Source organism: Leptonotus elevatus, chromosome 4 (genome assembly GCF_054856555.1).
Source record: "Leptonotus elevatus isolate MCC_2025b chromosome 4, RoL_Lele_1.0, whole genome shotgun sequence".
Lineage (NCBI taxonomy): Eukaryota > Metazoa > Chordata > Actinopteri > Syngnathiformes > Syngnathidae > Leptonotus > Leptonotus elevatus.
In genome coordinates this window covers 6,807,934-6,825,039 of record NC_141242.1, presented here as the reverse complement: position 1 = coordinate 6,825,039, position 17,106 = coordinate 6,807,934, and the positions used below count along the sequence as shown (strand labels likewise).

Below are 17,106 nucleotides of genomic sequence, written 5' to 3'. Positions count from 1 at the left end.
AACTTTCAGTAAACGGAAGATGACGTGTTGTGCGTCTGCTTCACAGGAAGAAAAGCTTGACCTCTGAAAAAACGGTCTCATCCTTGGAATTGGGAGGTTAACAAAGAGTAGCAGCTCAGTCTGGTAGTTAGTTGCAGCACCTTTTCAAACATTTGTCTTTCTCCAATCACACACAGCAACTTCTTTGTGTGGCACACTTTGTCAAGGAAAGTGTGTCTTCACATTGTCGATCGAGCCGGGCAATTAAGTTCCTGAAATAAAGCAAAAGTGGTGTACACTCAATGGCCACAGCATTCAATGTGCCTACACAAATGTAATGAGATCCAATGCTGGTAAGTTTAGTGGTTGTGTATCCTGTATTGCGTCATATTGAAATGTGTTACTATTTAGTCCAAACCTACGCCGCAACTACAATAATACACAATTTAAATCTCTCTGATGAAGTCAAATTGAGCAATAAGAAATAATAATAGAAATCTTATATTGCTTCTCTTTTGATGAAATGTGATTTTTGAAAGAAACATTTAGCAAATAAATGAATCATAAACGTCAATCCAAAACAAAAGCATCTTAAAATCAGATGACATACTCAGCCATATGCGTCATCAGCTCCTCCATGTTCGCTCCAGTCTTGGCACTGCACTCATAAAACGAGGCTTGATGCTGCTGTATGGACCAGAGTTAGACAGAATATATATTTGATACTTTCCTTAGTTGATTTTCGTTTTGTTTTGAAGGATGCATTGTACTTAACCTTTGCCAAATTCTGTCCGTCTCTTCTTCCTGCATTCCTGCAGTGACGGTTGGCCAGATCCAGCTTGTTTCCGAGCAGCATCAGCATTGCACCGTCGCACATTTTCTCCTTTGACACATGCCCAATTTTGTCACACACTCGAATGCATTGTTTGCCAACCTTTATGAAGCCAATGCATCAGTTTGAAATGAGGAAAATAAAAAAAAATAGGATGAATACTAAAATACAGGTGGTCTTGTCACAAATAATTCACAAATGCATGTTTGATTGTAGAGAAAATCCATTCGGTCATGATTGATGTATTCTGTTAAATGAACGGCAACCAGGTGGCTACACGTTTATTGTACATTCTGCCATCTAACGGATAAGCACGGTATCTACAATCATTGTTCTGGCTGTCACTATAGGTTGCTGACACAGACAGGACAAAGATATATGTGCCCCCCAGTTCAATGTGTTGTGGTTAGGTAATGATAAAATAAGAAACGACAGCAAAATACTGCTGACTTATCATCCGAACGCTTACCTCCACAGTGTCCATCCACTCTCTCACAGCGGTGAAGGAGGCCGAGCAGGTGATGTCATACATCACCAGGATGGCGTCAGCCTTGCGGTAGCACTGCTCGGTGACGCAGCGAAACCTGCACACACGTGAAGGAGGTCAGATGCATAAGCAGCAGCAGGCTGGGAAGTCGCAGGGCTGACCTCTCCTGACCGGCAGTGTCCCACAGCTGCAGGGCGATGGTGGTGGAGCCCAGGGTGATGGTCCTCAACTGGAAATCTACGCCTGGCAGCAAACAGAGCTCATAAAACAATCAGTGTTAAAGGCTGTGAGAAGCTGATACGAGTTTACCGGCAGTGGCGCTCCTGGGACTGTAGAAATGTCCTGTGCAGTAATGCTGGATGAAGGAGCTCTTACCCACCCCTGAGTTACCCAGGAAGACCACCTTGAACACATGCTGAGGAGGACTCACAAGTCTGCTCTAAAAAGTGACATCAAATCAAATCAGTCTTTGCGCTTTTCTGAAAGAGCAAATCATTGGACTCATGTGTAGTCGATTCTGAATTTATGAATGAAGTACAACATTTTCCCTACCTGCCTGACTGCCTCACAACTGACTCTATACGATGCCTTTGAACTGATCTCTTTTTTCTCTGTGCCCTGTTCCTGCTCATCGTGCGAGCTTCAGCGGGGGATCAGCAAGTACAGACAATTAGTTCCTTCTGCCGCAACTGGTCGCAAAGACAGTGGGTGCGTGTAGACCCGCTCACACGAACCTTTTCACTGGCTTGTCTCGTAGAAAGTAGTGCCCTACGACTGACCCTCTCTTCTGCAAAGTTTCTCCCATATTTGGACTCTGAATGGGGTTTAGCGGAAAGTCATTAGGAGTATTAGTTACCACCATCCGAAAACGCCAACTTAAAAAAATAAATAAAAAAAGAACCCAGTGCTCAGTAGACATTTATTCTGCTGTGCAAATAAGCATTACAAAAGTGACACTCATTATTAAATTGTAGTTGACAAACAGATGGTATTTACATGAAGTGATCACTGGTATACATACTGGAGCCTTTTGTCACATATCGCACGAGAAATGTAGTTTGGCTGAATAACATTTGATAACGCAGAATAAATGTCTTTTCAACACACGCATGCAAGATGCCAACTGAGTTCAAAGAGTAACAAGCTGCCGTATGGTAGCATGGCCAGGAGGCGGGGAGGATCCATGAAGCTGTTCCCACACTTAGCTTAGGGTGGATATTGCTGCTGTGCCCATGCACTGTAAAAGTCTTCACTGAGGTCAAAGGTTAGCGGCAGAGAAGGGCGGAACGGGCATGGCTGACTAACCATCTTCTTGGTCAGCTGGGCATCTTTCTCATCTCGCAGCCTTTTATTCATATCCCTGCAGAGAACAAGGAGTTGCACGCTAAGTCTACACACCCCTGTTCAAAAGTTGTGACATAAACAATTTCAAAACTTTTTCCACCATTGTGACCTTTAAACTCTATAATCCAATAAAAAAAATAAAGATATATTTCCAAGTAAAATATGATGTGGTTGAGAGATACTTCTTTTGTTGAGTGTGCACACCCTTTTGTAACAGAGGATTTGGCTGTGTTCAGATGTATAAGCACGCATCTTGTAATTGACTGAAGAAGAATAAAATAAAAACAAAGATACACTTGTCAAGTGAGCAATATTGAATATTAACACTGTAAAACACATTTTAAGCCAACTCTTGATCCCCATTACATTTGAATGTCATCGTGTAGTCTTAATTTGTTACCTTTTATTTACTTTGCAATTGACTTACCGTAACAAGCTAAATTGTCTCAGGAGACTATCCTTCTCTTTCTGCGTGTTCCTTGACACTTTGATCAAATTTCTGTGGTGAAACAAGAAAAAGACAATTAAAAGCTTGATAACACCTGATCCATAAAGGTAAGAATGATGTATTAATAATATAAACTGTACATTGCAGAAAAAGTATTTCGCAGCCTGTCACCCGTTTAGGTCTTCATTTCTTAACGTTAGCATCATTTTTCTCTCCAGTTTAGGCAAAAACATATATTTCCATCCTAATACGCCAACATACGTTTATTCAAACTTAATTTGTAACCTATCCAAAAACCAAACGTGACTCTTACTGCTGTCGGGCCACTTGCTCCTGGGCAGCGCTGAGCTGTAATTGGGCCAACTGACCCACGGCAGCCTGCAGCTGCTCCCTGCTGCTCTCCGCTTGCTCTTGCAGCTGGAGGTTGAGGCTGCGCAGCTCCTCGTTCTGCTCCTTGATGTTTGCCTGCTCGCAGATCAGCTGCTGCATTCTGCACTCCAACTTCATGCAAAGAGAAATCCTGCTGACTCTCCGGGTTGTGCTGGTTTATTAGCAGGAATGCCAGCAGGACCATCGGTCCGGTACACACCTCTTTCTGCCTGCTCAAGGTTATCTCCAACTCTTGGTCCCGCATCCTCAACTCCTCCTCAACCTGTATGCCTCTCTGCTTCTGTCTGATGCGCTCCTGTTTTGCATCAAACATTCATTCAGTCGGTAAAAACAATACAGGAAGGACGAGGTTGTCACAGTGCTGTTTGGAAGTTGCCCTGCGTTTTTGGTAAGCGGGGTTTTCTACATCTCACCTGCTGGCGTTAACATTAGCAGGGTATTTTCCATCCACCTCTTTTGTAATTTTTTCTGTGAATTATCCTAATTCAGTTATTCAGGTTGACCTTTTGTCACGCCATCTGTTGTTACTTGTATTTTTCTCCCGTTTCCACTTTTGATTTGAATAAACTTGTTTGTGTTTGCTTTGGAATTCACCGTCAGTGTTTTTACGCACCCTTGCAGAGCACACATTGATCTGTACCTGAGTCAGGCGTTTCTCTCGCTCCTCACGGATTTGGGTTTCCATTTCTTCATATATGGACCGAACAACTTGATCGTGTTCACTCTCCCGCCTAAAGTACAACAAAGTTGAAGGGAAAGTTCAAACTCAGCTCACTGTGTAAAAGCCACAAAGCAGAATGTGAGCGGATGCACTTGTGCGGTACCTGCGCAAAGCTTGTTCCAGGCTGTCTCGCTCTCTGATGGAGTCCTGCAGATGTGTGACAGCGTGCAGAAGAATGCCTTCCAGGAGCCTGAGCAGCTCTGGCCGCTCTCTCTGCAGCTCGCACCACAAAGAACACAGCTCCTGCTGACTGACACGCAACACAACAAAACCAAGTGGCACATCGCAAGAGCAACATTCTGTCTTGATACTATAAAATACTACCAATACTGAAATGATTCCATGGCAGAAAGCTAAAACATCAGTAAGAGCATGTGCGTTCAAAATGTTCCGTTTTTTGTTGTAGCGTTCTCACCTGTCAGACATTTTGTCAGCGCCAATCTCGTTCAGTATATCAGTAAGTCTTATTGTAGCAGCATCCTCCAACCAGTCCTCCTGGCCTGCGTCTTTGTCTGCAAGCTCTTCCCCCTGCTCGGCTGTGTCCTTCTGGCCCATCAACTCACCTGCACCAAAACGGAAGTTGCTTGACAGAGAGTTTCACCCACAACTGTTGTGCTAAACTGCAGTATGCACACCAAGTCCTGTGCTGAACTCAAGTGGTGTAAGGAAGCCATTGCTCTCGCGGTCCAGACTCTCAAACACGGTCTCCAGCTGTTCGGGCGACAGAGGCAATTCCATCTGGAGCCTCTGAGGAAAGGATACAAAGATTAAAGTCGAGGAGATAACTCCCATTCTGCCAAATGATCCACTCACCTGCATATCCCGCTTTGTGATGAAACCTTTGCCCTCTTTGTCGCACAGCACAAACAGCTGCTTGGCCTTTCCCATGGTCTCGGCCTGTGGGCTCACTGCTGCCTTTCTAGGGGAGGGCGGACCTAGTGGGCTGCGGCCCCTGGCCAGTCGAGGGCTCACCGCTGACAGGCTCTTAGGTCGCGGACTTACAGGTACAGCCTCGCCGCTGCCTTGACCTTCCAGCACTTCTCCATCATTCAGCCACTTAGACATACTGTAGTTGTGCTGGAACAGACGAATAAGTAGAACAATGTAATACAGGGTTCACCACTGTGGCCCCCAAAGACAACATTAGTAGCCGGCTGGTCTGTTCTAATAGCTTACCAACGATGGGCCATTATTTTCAAGTAATGTAAAAGGGACCATTAGAAAATGTGAATAACAGCAGAGATTTATGGAAGTTAAGTATTGCATATTGTGAAATTCATTTGTTTGAGAAATGATTAACATGATCAGTGTTTTCACATAATTCATACTAATTATTTATAATAACATATACCGGGTAATCGTAATTTGAGCAAATATGTTACTTAGAAATGTATATCAAACTGGCAGCTCTTTGCATTTATCAGTCCTCAAGAAGAAGTAACTCTCAGTCTAAAAAAGGTTGGCAACCTCCGATCGACAATTCAACAATTCGACTCACTTTTCGCTGTAAGGTTCATGTGACAGGTTGGCTCACAGGTCCTCTCCCTTGTCAAACAAGAACAGCAAACTCTGCTGGGACCACACACATTATCTCCAGCTGCTCTGTCAAACTTGTCTTCACTCACGTCCCGTCTGCACAGGAAAAACGTGTCCATGTCACAGTCAGAAAATTTGTTAAGAGTACATTTCTCTCTCATATAGAATAATTTATGCACACCACTGGGGCAATTCCAGGAATCTAAGGTAACTTTACATTTCCCATGACCCCCCCAAAAAAAAGTCCAGTTTACAGAGATACGACAGTACATAATAAACCAATCAAGCTCCAGGATGTATATAAGGCAAGGAACAGGAAGAAGTCATGTGAGTTTGTGTACTTGAAGAGGAAGGTGGATAGCCAGGAGTGAGGAGATGCAAAACACTGTTTGTACTCATTTGCATGGTTACGAACGTACAAGTACCACAATTGCAGACAAATCTTTCTCCAACATCATATATAATATATTATTAAATATTTAAATATGCCACACTACCTCAAATTCTCCTCATAAGTGATTTATTGTAGTGATGATGTACACTTTTCAAATACTAAAGGAAAGAACAGTCTAATGTAACAACATAAGAAGCCTCTCCAAACAAACCATATCCATAAAAATAAATATTTAGAGAGTGACTAGTACTGATCTACGAAGCCTTCACAGCTTCCTCCTAACACGAGAGATAAGGTGAATTCCATCGTGAGAACTATGTCAACAGTTTATGTAGGCTTTTAAAGTAGGTAACAGGCAGGGCAAAGCACAACTACACTTCTTCACATCTTGAGTCTTGGCCGTGTGTTTAATTGCGAGTTGTTAAAATTGAAAGCGGATGAAACACGTTAAGGGTTTAAAACTTACATGAATAGACCATTGACAACAGAAGTACAAAAAAAAAAAAAGACAATCTTATTTCAAACGTCAAAACGAAACAGCTGTCACGATAATTGTCAGTGTGACGTTAGCTAAACAAGCTAACCGAACCGAGCTTAACATACTGTATATACAGCGCTTGAATTTATTCCTTTAAAAAAAAAGGAAAAAATAAAATAAAATTCGCTTAATATGTGGTGGGAAACATGAATATTATCTTAAAAATGGTCAGATGCTGACGGTACAATCAAGTGTACTATAAGACAAATTGAGGGTGGGAAAAAAAAGGCAACTGACATACCTACACGGTGCTGGACGCAGGTGTCCACTAGTACCACTACCTTTGATCACTTCTCACTAATAACCTGGCGAGTACTGCTTGCGGCCTATAGATGGCAGTGGGTACCATTGCCGCTCAAATGTTACCGTAAAGCCTCGTATAGTGTGCAGTACGAATATCCCATCTGCATCACGTGTCATTTTTCAAGTATTTATGTGCAATTCTAGCCAATATGTCTTAATTTTGAATAATATTAGCAAAAATAGATAGAATTTAATTGTATCAACGCGGAAAAAAATGTGTTTGATAACTACATCATGAACCCTTACATTGTCTATTACGGTAGAGGTTTCCGTTACCATGGAAGATACGGAAATGCGTACGCTACTGCTGAAAAGCATTTTGGGGGCTTCAAATCGGCATTGTCTCCAAATCAAATCGGACCGAAAAGAGATTATTCCTGTTTTCTAGTCATTTCGAGTGCCGCCTTTATCCTTTGTTCTCCTGGTTTCTGTCGGTAAGAATATATTTTTGATGCCTTAACTAGTGCGTTAACAAAGTGGAAAACAACAACACAAGGGCTTAATGCAACGAGTCTGGACGGAATTCCTCAAAGTCAAGATCCACTGTGCAGCCATGCCAACCTAGCGATTAGTTGTTGAGATAAAAACAATATGTTACTCATTTCCGAATGACTGAGTTACGCGAGTAGAAACGCGTCAAAATCTCGTCTCGTTAGGTGATGATATAACTTTAGAAGACCCGCCTATGTAACACACACAGAGCATTTAGTGTTACATCAGCTTGTAGCAGCTCAATGCACAGGACAGAATACAGGTACAGCCTTTGTTTTCCTTTGATGCAGCGAAAAATATGTCACCATTCTTGTGTGCTACCTTGCAGGTAATTCAGCATGAGGAGACCTCCAATGAAACGACCTCCAATGTCTTCAGTGATTTCTCGGACTACTTACAATCATCAGCGAACGTCTCGTAATTGAGGAAACCACACAGGATGTTTCTGAATAGAGACAGTATTCTTGGGGGGTGCTGTACGCAACACTTCCTCCCAATATGAGCGAACCGCAGCAGTGCTTCCAGAACAACAGCATCAAGAATTAATGTAGTTCTACATGTAAAGAAAGTGGTTTTGAGATGCTGCAGACGGGCAACTACTCCCTGGTGCTGCTGATGCAGCTCACACTTTTGGCTTTTGACCTTTTCGTCAACTCCTTCAGTGAACTGCTGAGAGGAGCCGCCGTCATCCAGCTGGTGCTCTTCGTGTAAGTACTACATATGCAACCGGTTAAAACTGCACATGCAAGTGATGTAACACATCAAATTAGTCAGACTACTTAGGAAATTTGCTCATCTTAATGCCAGCGTTTAGAAAGATGCATAATTTAGTGCTGATCAAAAATGTAAGACCGTTCAGTTTTGGTGGGTCTGTGCTTTAATAGGGCTGGGACAAAATATTCATGTCACATCAATATTAGGGATGTAAGGATAACGACAATATTGTGACATTGCGATATTAAAACTGCCACAATATATTGTCGTCGTCATATCACGATATTAAAAGCAGCACATCTGTTAAAAAGCCGGGTTGATTTCAATTGGCTATTTTTTTAGTGCAGTTGAATTTTCACAAGGCATATTTTGGCCCTTCTATTTTTAAAATCCTGCGATTTGCTGGCAACCAGTTCAGGGTGTACCCCGCCTACTGCCCAAAGCCAGCTGGGATAGGCTCCAGCGCCCCATGTGACCCTTGTGAGGACAAGCGGTTAAGAAGATGGATGGATGGATGGATGGATGGATGGATGGTTGTTTAAAATCCACGCTAATGGTCAGGAGAAGGGGAAAATAATATGATTGTAAACACAAGTCAATATGTGATGGAACTCAATGTGTGTTTGCATTAGCAAGTGCCTCAAGATATATATTTTATTTACACATTTTAAATATGTATAATATTTATAATATTTTTCATTGCTGTAATGTACAATGCACAATATTTTTATTTTTATTTTTTAGTTCGAGCTCATTTTTTGTTTTACAATATTGTGGCCCTTTTTTTATATCGCCAACCTCCCCACAATATTGTGATAATTATCGTATCGTGACCTTCATATCGTGATAATATCGTATCGTGATGTTTGGATATCGTTACATCCCTAATCATTGTATCTCATGATATTGTGGCTTAATATTTTCCTTTCATTAAACATTTTAAACCAGGGGTCACCAAGTTGGCCTCCAATGACTGATCTAGTAGCATGGAACATTGTGATTTTCTAGGAATGTTGTAAAATTTATCATTTTAACACTGGCAAAGATTTATAATGAAAATTGACTTTTAACACTATCATACTGAACTGCTAGACTAGGCGACTTTAAATGGAGCTTAAATGCTACTTTTTTTTTTTTTAAGTGTTGCAATGTTTTAGTTATGGTGTTGGTTGGTAATGTTTGATTTGAAATAAATGACAGTATTTTATCACTCTCACACTTTTCTCATTTCAAAACTGTTCGCAGCATCCAGGACATCGCCATCTTGTTCAACGTGATCATCGTGCTGCTGATGATGTTCAACACGTACGTGTTCCAGGTGGGCCTGGTTTCTCTGCTGCTGGAGCGTTTCAGAGCTCTGCTCTTCTTCTCCGCTCTTTACCTGACCCTCAGCATCTGTTTCCACAGCTGGGTGTTGGTATGCACATCAGCCCTGTACAAATTCTTCAAGAGACAAGTCTCGTCAAACCGCGCTGACTTAAGTTGTACTTTTTTTTTGTGTGTGTAGAATCTAAGATGGAGAGCATCTAATAGCTTTGTTTGGACCGATGGCCTTCAAGCTCTCTTTGTGTTCCAGAGGATAGGTAATTTATCGAAGTTTTATGTTTTCCCCCTTTTTTTTTTTTATTGTGCCTTCAGCGAATATCTCTCTACTTCCAGTGGCGGTGTTGTATTACTACTTGTACAAGCGCACGGCAGAGTACATGGGGGACCCAAGGCTCTACGTGGACTCTCTTTGGCTGCGTGAGGCCTTTGCCAGAGCTCGGCAGTAGACGCAAAAGAGTTGGATTTCTTTTGCTATTAAGCAGAAACTTTGATGTATGGTAGCTGCTTCCAGTTTACATTCAGTACTCTCAAAAAAAAGCTTTGACACTACTGTTGACTCACTGACGCAGCACAAGGAGTAAATGCGGGCCTGGTGTCTTGCTCAAGGCCACTCAAGAAGTAAAAATGTGACCACAACTCAAGCCCCTCTGTCAAAATAAGGCACACAAGTGTTTGTTTACTATTCCCAAGCAGGCAGTTGGTTTAAAACTCCACTGGCAGATAAGACAAGGGTGGCATATTGTATTAATCAGGATTGAGGTAATCTACTTTATGTGGCCTTTGTACTGCAATCTATGAGTAGGAAGGAGACCGCATAAAAAAAATAATACTGTCAAGATGCATTATCTTATCTTATTTTAGACTTCTTCGCTGACTAGCCGTCACTTTTACACTATCACTTGTCCCACATGACAAAGTCTGGTGGTTTATTAGGTTTTATGGAAGCCAAGTATGTTTACATGATGCCTGTAATGATTTTAGAGTGAAGCCATCCATCTCACTCAATTGTGTTCCTGTTTTTTTAAATTTTATTTTTATGAATAAATAATCCTTATGTAATCCTTGTGTAATCCATCACTGCGTATTATCCTGGAGACAAGGTGAAACAGACTGCTCTATTTTTAACGCAAAGATTAATCGGGATTTAGGTGCCACGAGCCATAAATAGTTGTCTGAGTGTCACAAATAACCTTCTCAACGCAGGTCAAGTTGCTGTTGTGGACTTTCATGGCTATTTCTTGCAACTGGAGTAATGTATCTATTGCTAACAGAGCCGTGCGTCTACCAATCTGAATCAATGGAAATGGCAAAAGTTGTACAAAGAAGACAGCCTTTTATTTGAAAACAATCCATATTATTGTCAGTGCAGTCCAAATCAAACTCAAAATCCATATGCTGTGTTTTTGTGTGTTGTCATCCGTCCAATTGGAATGTGTTGTCTTGTAAATCGGCCACCTGAAATGACAGCAGATCCGATTTAGGCGCGACCAAAACAATCAGTTAGAAACAGTTTCCGAAGGATGATCTACCTTCATACGTAGATGCCAACCCAGAGTAGCAAGAAGAGAACGCCAAAGCCCATGAAAAGTGAAGCCACGAGGGAGATGAGCAACTCTTTGTACACGTCTCTGGTGTATTTGGTTGAAGTTACCTCATAGCTGAAATGTAATGTCAAGGTTTAACTCTTTTTTTTAATGTATTTTAAAAAGGGTACCCGTTTAACCATGGTCATGCAGCCCTTTGTTGGATTGTACCATGGAAAGAGTGGCATCTGCTGGCAAGTATAGACATTACAGGTACAACGCTATTGTTGGCAGTATTTGAACAAATGGTTGCATATTTGAAGTACTTGTAATGTAATACAACTACAGAGAGTTCCCTTTTAATAATTCTAAATGATCTTGTCAACGCTGACACTAGGACAATTGTAGGGTACATTTGGGGAATTGTCAGTTTTGCCACAGTGCACAAACCGAGGTCCATGAATTCAATACTTGAGTCCATGGTGTGACAAATACATTTGATAGGGACTTAATTTAATGCCAGAAATGGAAAGGGGGGGGGGGGGGGGTTATAGCCCAAAGACAATGCAATGTGTTCCCCATTTAAATAATAGGTTTATTTATGATGGAACTCTGTACTTATGGCAGCGACGTAACCCAAACATCGGAAGGCGCTAAAACAGGGGTGTGCAAACTCGCTCCTCGAGAACCGGAGTCCTGCAGGTTTCCCTCTTCCAACACAAGCTGATTCCAATCAACAGGATCGTTACCAGGCTTATGCAGACATCGCTGATGAGCCGATCATAAATCAGCTGTGTTGAAGAAGCGAAACATCCAAAACCTGCAGGATTCCGGCCCTCGAGGACTGAATTTTCCCACCCCTGCGCTAAAGTCTATCACTAACATATGATATTACAGCAGTAGAGTCACAACTACAGTATATATATATATATATTTGTACGCAGTGGTTATTTTGCTGTGATCGGCAACTCGCCACCTAGCGATATTTTGCGCGATAATGACGCTGTATTTGCCACATGAATGCTGGCGTGATTGAGTCAGGTTTACTCTGTTGGCCATGAATATTCCACGTTTAAAGAAATAGAAAACGTGACTGCTGCATTTGAAAAGATGCAAAGTGTGTCATAGAGATTGACGAAACTTCAAAAGCAGGCCAGAAAAAGGGTTACGTTCTGAAAGTTACAGTTGGGCTGTCCGGTAACAGCCTGTTTTCAGTGATAAAACAAATAGATAACTTTGTGAAGAGACATAAAGGGGTGAAATGAGACAGGAACGACGCTAAGCGCTTGACTTCCGGCAAAATAATTTATTAAAAAATGAAGAAAAATCCCGTAAGCCTTCACAGCACACTAAAATAACCTATTCCCAGCCAACATACTGCAATCATGGGAAAATAGCCGATTCTCAGCAGGCCAAGAATTCCTCCCTCGAGTGACTGACCAATTTGAGCCGTTCATGATAAAGTAACTCCAGAAGGAGGGTTGCCAGTCACAGCAAAATAACCACTGCCATATTTGTATGAAAAACACTTCTAAGAAAAAGTATTTCCTAGATGGCAAAAAGTACATAATTAACCTGCATCTATAAGTATTTGTGTGTGTGTGTCATGTCAGTAAAGGTTAAGAAACAATGATCTAATTAAAGTGTACTGATAAAGTATTCGAAAGGATACACGAAGAACCAAGCGGTGAAGAACATGCCGATGGCCAGCAGGACCACTGTGAGGTGCGGGAACACAGCAGGGTTCACCGGGCTGGTGTATCTGGTCATCGCCTCGAGTTCCTGTAGCGAAACAACACAGCCGTATTATGATTGTTTATTGCTTGCATCTTGCACAACTTGAGCACAATCGTTTGGATGTCCTGATTTTAACTGAATCGGAGTCTGACACGAGAGAGTAAAGCCTCCATGCTAGCCAGCAACCCGTTGCTAAACAATCGTAACATTATAGTAATTCTGCGTTTGGTGATGATCTCATGCACAATTATACCCAGCATACAAATATTACGTTTAAGAAAATATAAAGTCGAAACCATACCATTTCGAATGAAGCAGGGCTCCTTCCACTACGGACCAAGATGATAAGGCCACGTACTGCCTCTTTTCCGAATCTCTTCCGGGTTGAGGTGACGTAGACTTTTGTGCTACTGCCGACAGTTCCGTCATTCTTGTTTCGCCATACTCGATTTCAGTAAAAATCTCAGATGTTATTCAAGGAAAAAAGATCTCATAGCTTTACACATTAAGGGTTAAGCTTACTTAACTAGTTGTAAAATTAATAAATCAGCGCGCTTTGCCGGAAAATTTAACTGAATTCCGAGCCTTGTGTGACGTAATCGAGTTGGCCTTCGTTTTTTTTTTTTTTTAATATATTTTATGGACAAAGCGATTGTAATTCCTTTGCTGCTATCTAGTGGTCCAAATAATAAGTCACTATTCTTGCCTCACAAATCATATATTTATTTGCTTTTGCAGTATTACAGCATATTCTTGAAATAAAAAGCTCTGGTAAAGTGATGACAAAGTGGGCTCGATATTACATGATATTTAAGTATTCAAGTTAGTGTTGTGGTATTTTGACGTCAAATGTAGAAAATGACAGAATGTTTTCATCATCATTCCAGTTCAGAATAGCTCAAAGGTGAACTACTGTATAGACAGCAACAAAAACATGAACTTTAATAGCAATATGATCAAACAAAAATGAGCATCAGTCTTAAACAAAACGCTGCCACACATGTAATGCAGTTGTACTGGAGTATCTAAAGCAAATTGAAAGAGCAAGAGCAGTTCATTATTTATATACAGTGTATATATACACATAGTGTGAAAAGTGCTACAGTGGTTTCATTTATGCTAGCTGGTGCAGTATAAATAAGCAAGAGTACTTACTACACAATACATAACTAATAGAAAAGAGTTGCTCTGAGTACTGTATTTATGTTATGGTTTTCTCTGATGGCTGTTTTTCCTTTAAGACATTGAATTTGTCAAAAACGTATGTGTGGACAATGAATTCGAAAGACAAAAGTACAACATTTGAGAACAATTTTAAATCACAAAACATTATAACCCAACATTATATCACACATATTAAAATTGTTACAAGACAGTGCAGATTATTCATTAAAATGTGAGGAAAATATTTTAAACAGTGATGTTATAATCAATTCTGGAGAGTGAAACTCAACTCCCCCGCAACTTTATAATTACTAATGAAACTGTGGCAATTTATATTTTTGTGGGAAAAGGTCGGAAATGCAAATTTGTCGTATATTACCAGCATAAGCGAAATTCAGTGTGAGCTATTCCAGTGTTTTCTTGTGAAATGTTGTCAGTGTTTGACATATTATAATCCTCTGTGGTATTTCCAGTTATTAACCATTTATTCATCCAGTTGTATCATTCATTTTGAAGAAATGAGCATGACTTTCAACACCGCACATAAGCATAACCATATTTATGCAGCAATGCATACATTATCAGTTTTATGTTGGATTCTGATACTTTGAATTTACCAGTAAGAGACACATTTCCTCATCTGTATGTGCAGTATTTTCACAAATTGCAGCAAAAGAGGCCAAGGAAGTAGCAGTGTGGACGATTTGAGGTAAAATGCAGGTTGCAGCCACCTTTAAACTCCCCAGTGTATGAAAGTATTCATGTTTGGAGGTGACGGTAGTTTCAGTGTACGTACATAAAGTCAACAAAAATGTGATCAGTGCTTGTGATCAGTAATTCCAGTTCACAAGCATCATCTCACGGTGGCATTAAACTGTGGCGCAACACAGTTGTCAGTTGATGTGAAACATTTCCAGACACAAAAAAAACAGCTGATAACAGCAAAAAGAGATGTCGATACGAGCGAGACAACACCAAGTGCAGTGATATATACTTTTACATAACTTTCTTTGAAAATAATGTACAATAATAAGACAAAATGCACATTAAAATGCACATCAACGCCACGGGTGGATGTGGTTCGCTATAAGGCACGAAGTAGATGGGCAGGCGTCCGTCGAACATCTCACACGCAGCTGCTTTTGATGACAAAGCGGTAGTCGGAGTAGGAGGATGTTTCTCCCTCAGTGGCGCAACTCATTTCATCCTTTAAAAAAAACAGAAATTTAAAAAATGGCATAAGGCAGTTCAAGGCTTCACTCTCAAATACCACTTAATAATAATAATAATAATAATAATAATAATAATATCTAATTAATAAATGACAACATTAATAGCAATATATACAATATATGACAATACATGACAACATGACCATATATGACAATCTTGGTATAAGTTTTGATTTTGAATAGAATTGAAAGTAACGATTTTTATTAATTTGACATTCAAGTGCACTTTAGCAAATTTCACCACAACCTGCCACCATCAATTCACATTGGTGTTGTTACAGGAAAATGTCAGATGGTGGCAGTCATGCACCATTAGGCTGGCTACCAACCGCCAATAGACCCCACAGAAGAACAACAAGGAACGTCAATTAGGCATTGTCATGTGCCTGCTAATTATTACTGTTTTTTATTTATTTATAGTACAATACTGTTGAGTGAAAAAATTCAAATGAAAAAATGTGTCTACAATTTGTTTGGGTGTGCTTTTTTTACTGGATAAATTCATATGAACCACCGCTGTATTGTTGCTGTTTCGTAGCTGATCCCAAGCCAAAATGAAATGTACTTACATACGAGGAGACACGAAAGTGATAAGTGACGTCCTGGAAGGACAGCAGAGGCAGTGACCACAAGTGATGAGTACCCTTCAAGAGGAACGTGAACAGTCAATCAACGAAGCAGAAGGAAATTTGACTTGAATGTGTTTTGAAATCATCATCAAAAGCAACATTTAGTACCCGTGTTGATGTTCTTTGTCCATTGTACAGCTCTGTCTCAGTGTGGTTTGGACACAGACGTCCTTTGGTGGCTCGACATTGTTGGACCCACACGCTGTCCGTGGACCTGAAATCAATCAAATGAATAAATCCCCTTTATCATATTATGTGATCCAAGTTTGTCATTTTTTGAATGTATTGATATTTCCCCTTCATTCATGTTCTTTGTGTTTACCATTTCTACTGAAATAACTCATTGGAAATGAATGCCCCATTGTTGCAATGCGTGCTAGTTAACGTAATAAAGTTTCTTTGTCAGCGTCATGACAAAGATCTCCTTTCAGTTTGTTGCAGCTGATGACTGAGTCCGTTTTAGCATCACCAATAAAGAGAGCCACACAGTTACAGTGTGAGTTACTGTAGGTCACTGGTTCTCAAAGAGCGGTACGAGGCCTCCCTCTAGTGGTATGCGAAAAATTCACTGACCAAGTACAGATCAGTTGTACTGTATTTCACTTTTTACGCAACTCATAAAACAATGCATTTTCATTTAATCTATATGTCTGTTATTTTTTTTTAAACTTCATTTAGATTTTTTTTAAATTTAACTAATATGTACATATATATATATATATATATATATATATATATATATATATATATATATATATATATATATATATATATATATAATACATTCAAATGTAATAATTATTTTAGTACAGATTTCTTTTAAATTTTCCTATATAGTATTAATGTTCAAACAGCATAATGTTACAGTACCTTACAATAGTATTAAATGTACTTTTTAGCAGCGATGGGCAATGCAATTTTATGATCAGGCACTAGAAATGAGAAATTAGATGAAGAGAAAATTACCATTAATTTCATGCAATTCTCAGGGAAAATTCTATATTGAGATAAATAGGACTTTCTTAACTCTTTCACTGCCAGCCATTTTCACCGAAGCAATACTCTTCACTCCCGTTTGTTTTACTGGATTTTGACTGATTTTGCAAGGCCTACAGAATATTTTGTTCTATTACTATAAAACATGGAACCCACCAAAGTATATTTTTATCTGTTTCGTTTTGCAGCAATTAGCATTAGAATACAGCTAAGTTTCATCATTATTCACAAATCTATTTAGAACTGTGAGTAAATGAGCTTTTTTAAACATGGCCCTCGTTGATCACTTTTGCTCTGCTGCCATCTGCTGGCCGTTTATGT

The 17,106-nt window shown here is 40.1% G+C and overlaps 4 protein-coding genes across 17 annotated transcripts in view; 1 reads left to right on the top strand and 3 right to left on the bottom strand.

Moving 5' to 3' along the window:
- Nucleotides 1–102: 102 nt before the first annotated feature.
- cracr2b (calcium release activated channel regulator 2B) lies at nt 103–7,960 on the bottom strand. Of its 5 annotated transcripts, none has more exons than XM_086074191.1 (19): nt 7,786–7,960; nt 5,700–5,833; nt 5,015–5,278; nt 4,837–4,948; nt 4,617–4,764; nt 4,305–4,451; nt 4,121–4,211; nt 3,680–3,775; nt 3,404–3,591; nt 3,070–3,141; nt 2,604–2,658; nt 2,033–2,112; nt 1,851–1,938; nt 1,608–1,737; nt 1,460–1,541; nt 1,281–1,395; nt 755–862; nt 590–666; nt 103–251 (listed from the first exon to the last, which is right to left on the bottom strand). In XM_086074191.1, the coding sequence occupies exons 3-19, from the start codon at nt 5,264–5,266 to the stop codon at nt 167–169; spliced, it is 1,926 nt and encodes a 641-aa protein (XP_085930317.1). In that variant the 5' UTR covers nt 5,267–5,278; nt 5,700–5,833; nt 7,786–7,960; the 3' UTR covers nt 103–166. The 5 variants fall into 5 exon arrangements, with proteins under 5 accessions (XP_085930317.1, XP_085930316.1, XP_085930319.1 ...); XM_086074190.1 differs by lacking the exon at nt 7,786–7,960 and adding an exon at nt 6,911–6,987; XM_086074193.1 differs by lacking the exon at nt 7,786–7,960 and adding an exon at nt 6,911–6,987 and having other exon boundaries at nt 590–663.
- Nucleotides 7,266–10,563, top strand: tmem138 (transmembrane protein 138). Of its 2 annotated transcripts, none has more exons than XM_086074198.1 (5): nt 7,266–7,406; nt 7,793–8,171; nt 9,424–9,595; nt 9,686–9,761; nt 9,838–10,563. In XM_086074198.1, the coding sequence occupies exons 2-5, from the start codon at nt 8,044–8,046 to the stop codon at nt 9,948–9,950; spliced, it is 489 nt and encodes a 162-aa protein (XP_085930324.1). In that variant the 5' UTR covers nt 7,266–7,406; nt 7,793–8,043; the 3' UTR covers nt 9,951–10,563. The 2 variants fall into 2 exon arrangements, with proteins under 2 accessions (XP_085930324.1, XP_085930325.1); XM_086074199.1 differs by having other exon boundaries at nt 7,273–7,726.
- Nucleotides 10,564–10,817: 254 nt separating this feature from the next.
- On the bottom strand, nt 10,818–13,187 carry tmem258 (transmembrane protein 258). Its single transcript, XM_086074032.1, has 4 exons — nt 13,066–13,187; nt 12,700–12,809; nt 11,034–11,162; nt 10,818–10,959 (listed from the first exon to the last, which is right to left on the bottom strand). Exons 1-3 carry the CDS (start codon nt 13,066–13,068, stop codon nt 11,036–11,038), a joined length of 240 nt encoding a protein of 79 aa, XP_085930158.1. The 5' UTR covers nt 13,069–13,187; the 3' UTR covers nt 10,818–10,959; nt 11,034–11,035.
- Nucleotides 13,188–13,463: 276 nt separating this feature from the next.
- Nucleotides 13,464–17,106, bottom strand: part of myrf (myelin regulatory factor) — a 33,184-nt gene continuing 29,541 nt past the window's right edge. For all 9 annotated transcript variants that reach the window (XM_086074507.1, XM_086074508.1, XM_086074511.1 and 6 more), the window contains 3 exons: nt 15,898–16,003; nt 15,730–15,804; nt 13,464–15,135 (listed from right to left, as the gene is read on the bottom strand). In XM_086074507.1, coding sequence (XP_085930633.1) covers nt 15,055–15,135; nt 15,730–15,804; nt 15,898–16,003 — 262 coding nt within the window. In that variant the 3' untranslated portion in view covers nt 13,464–15,054. The remainder of the gene's footprint in view (nt 15,136–15,729; nt 15,805–15,897; nt 16,004–17,106) is intronic.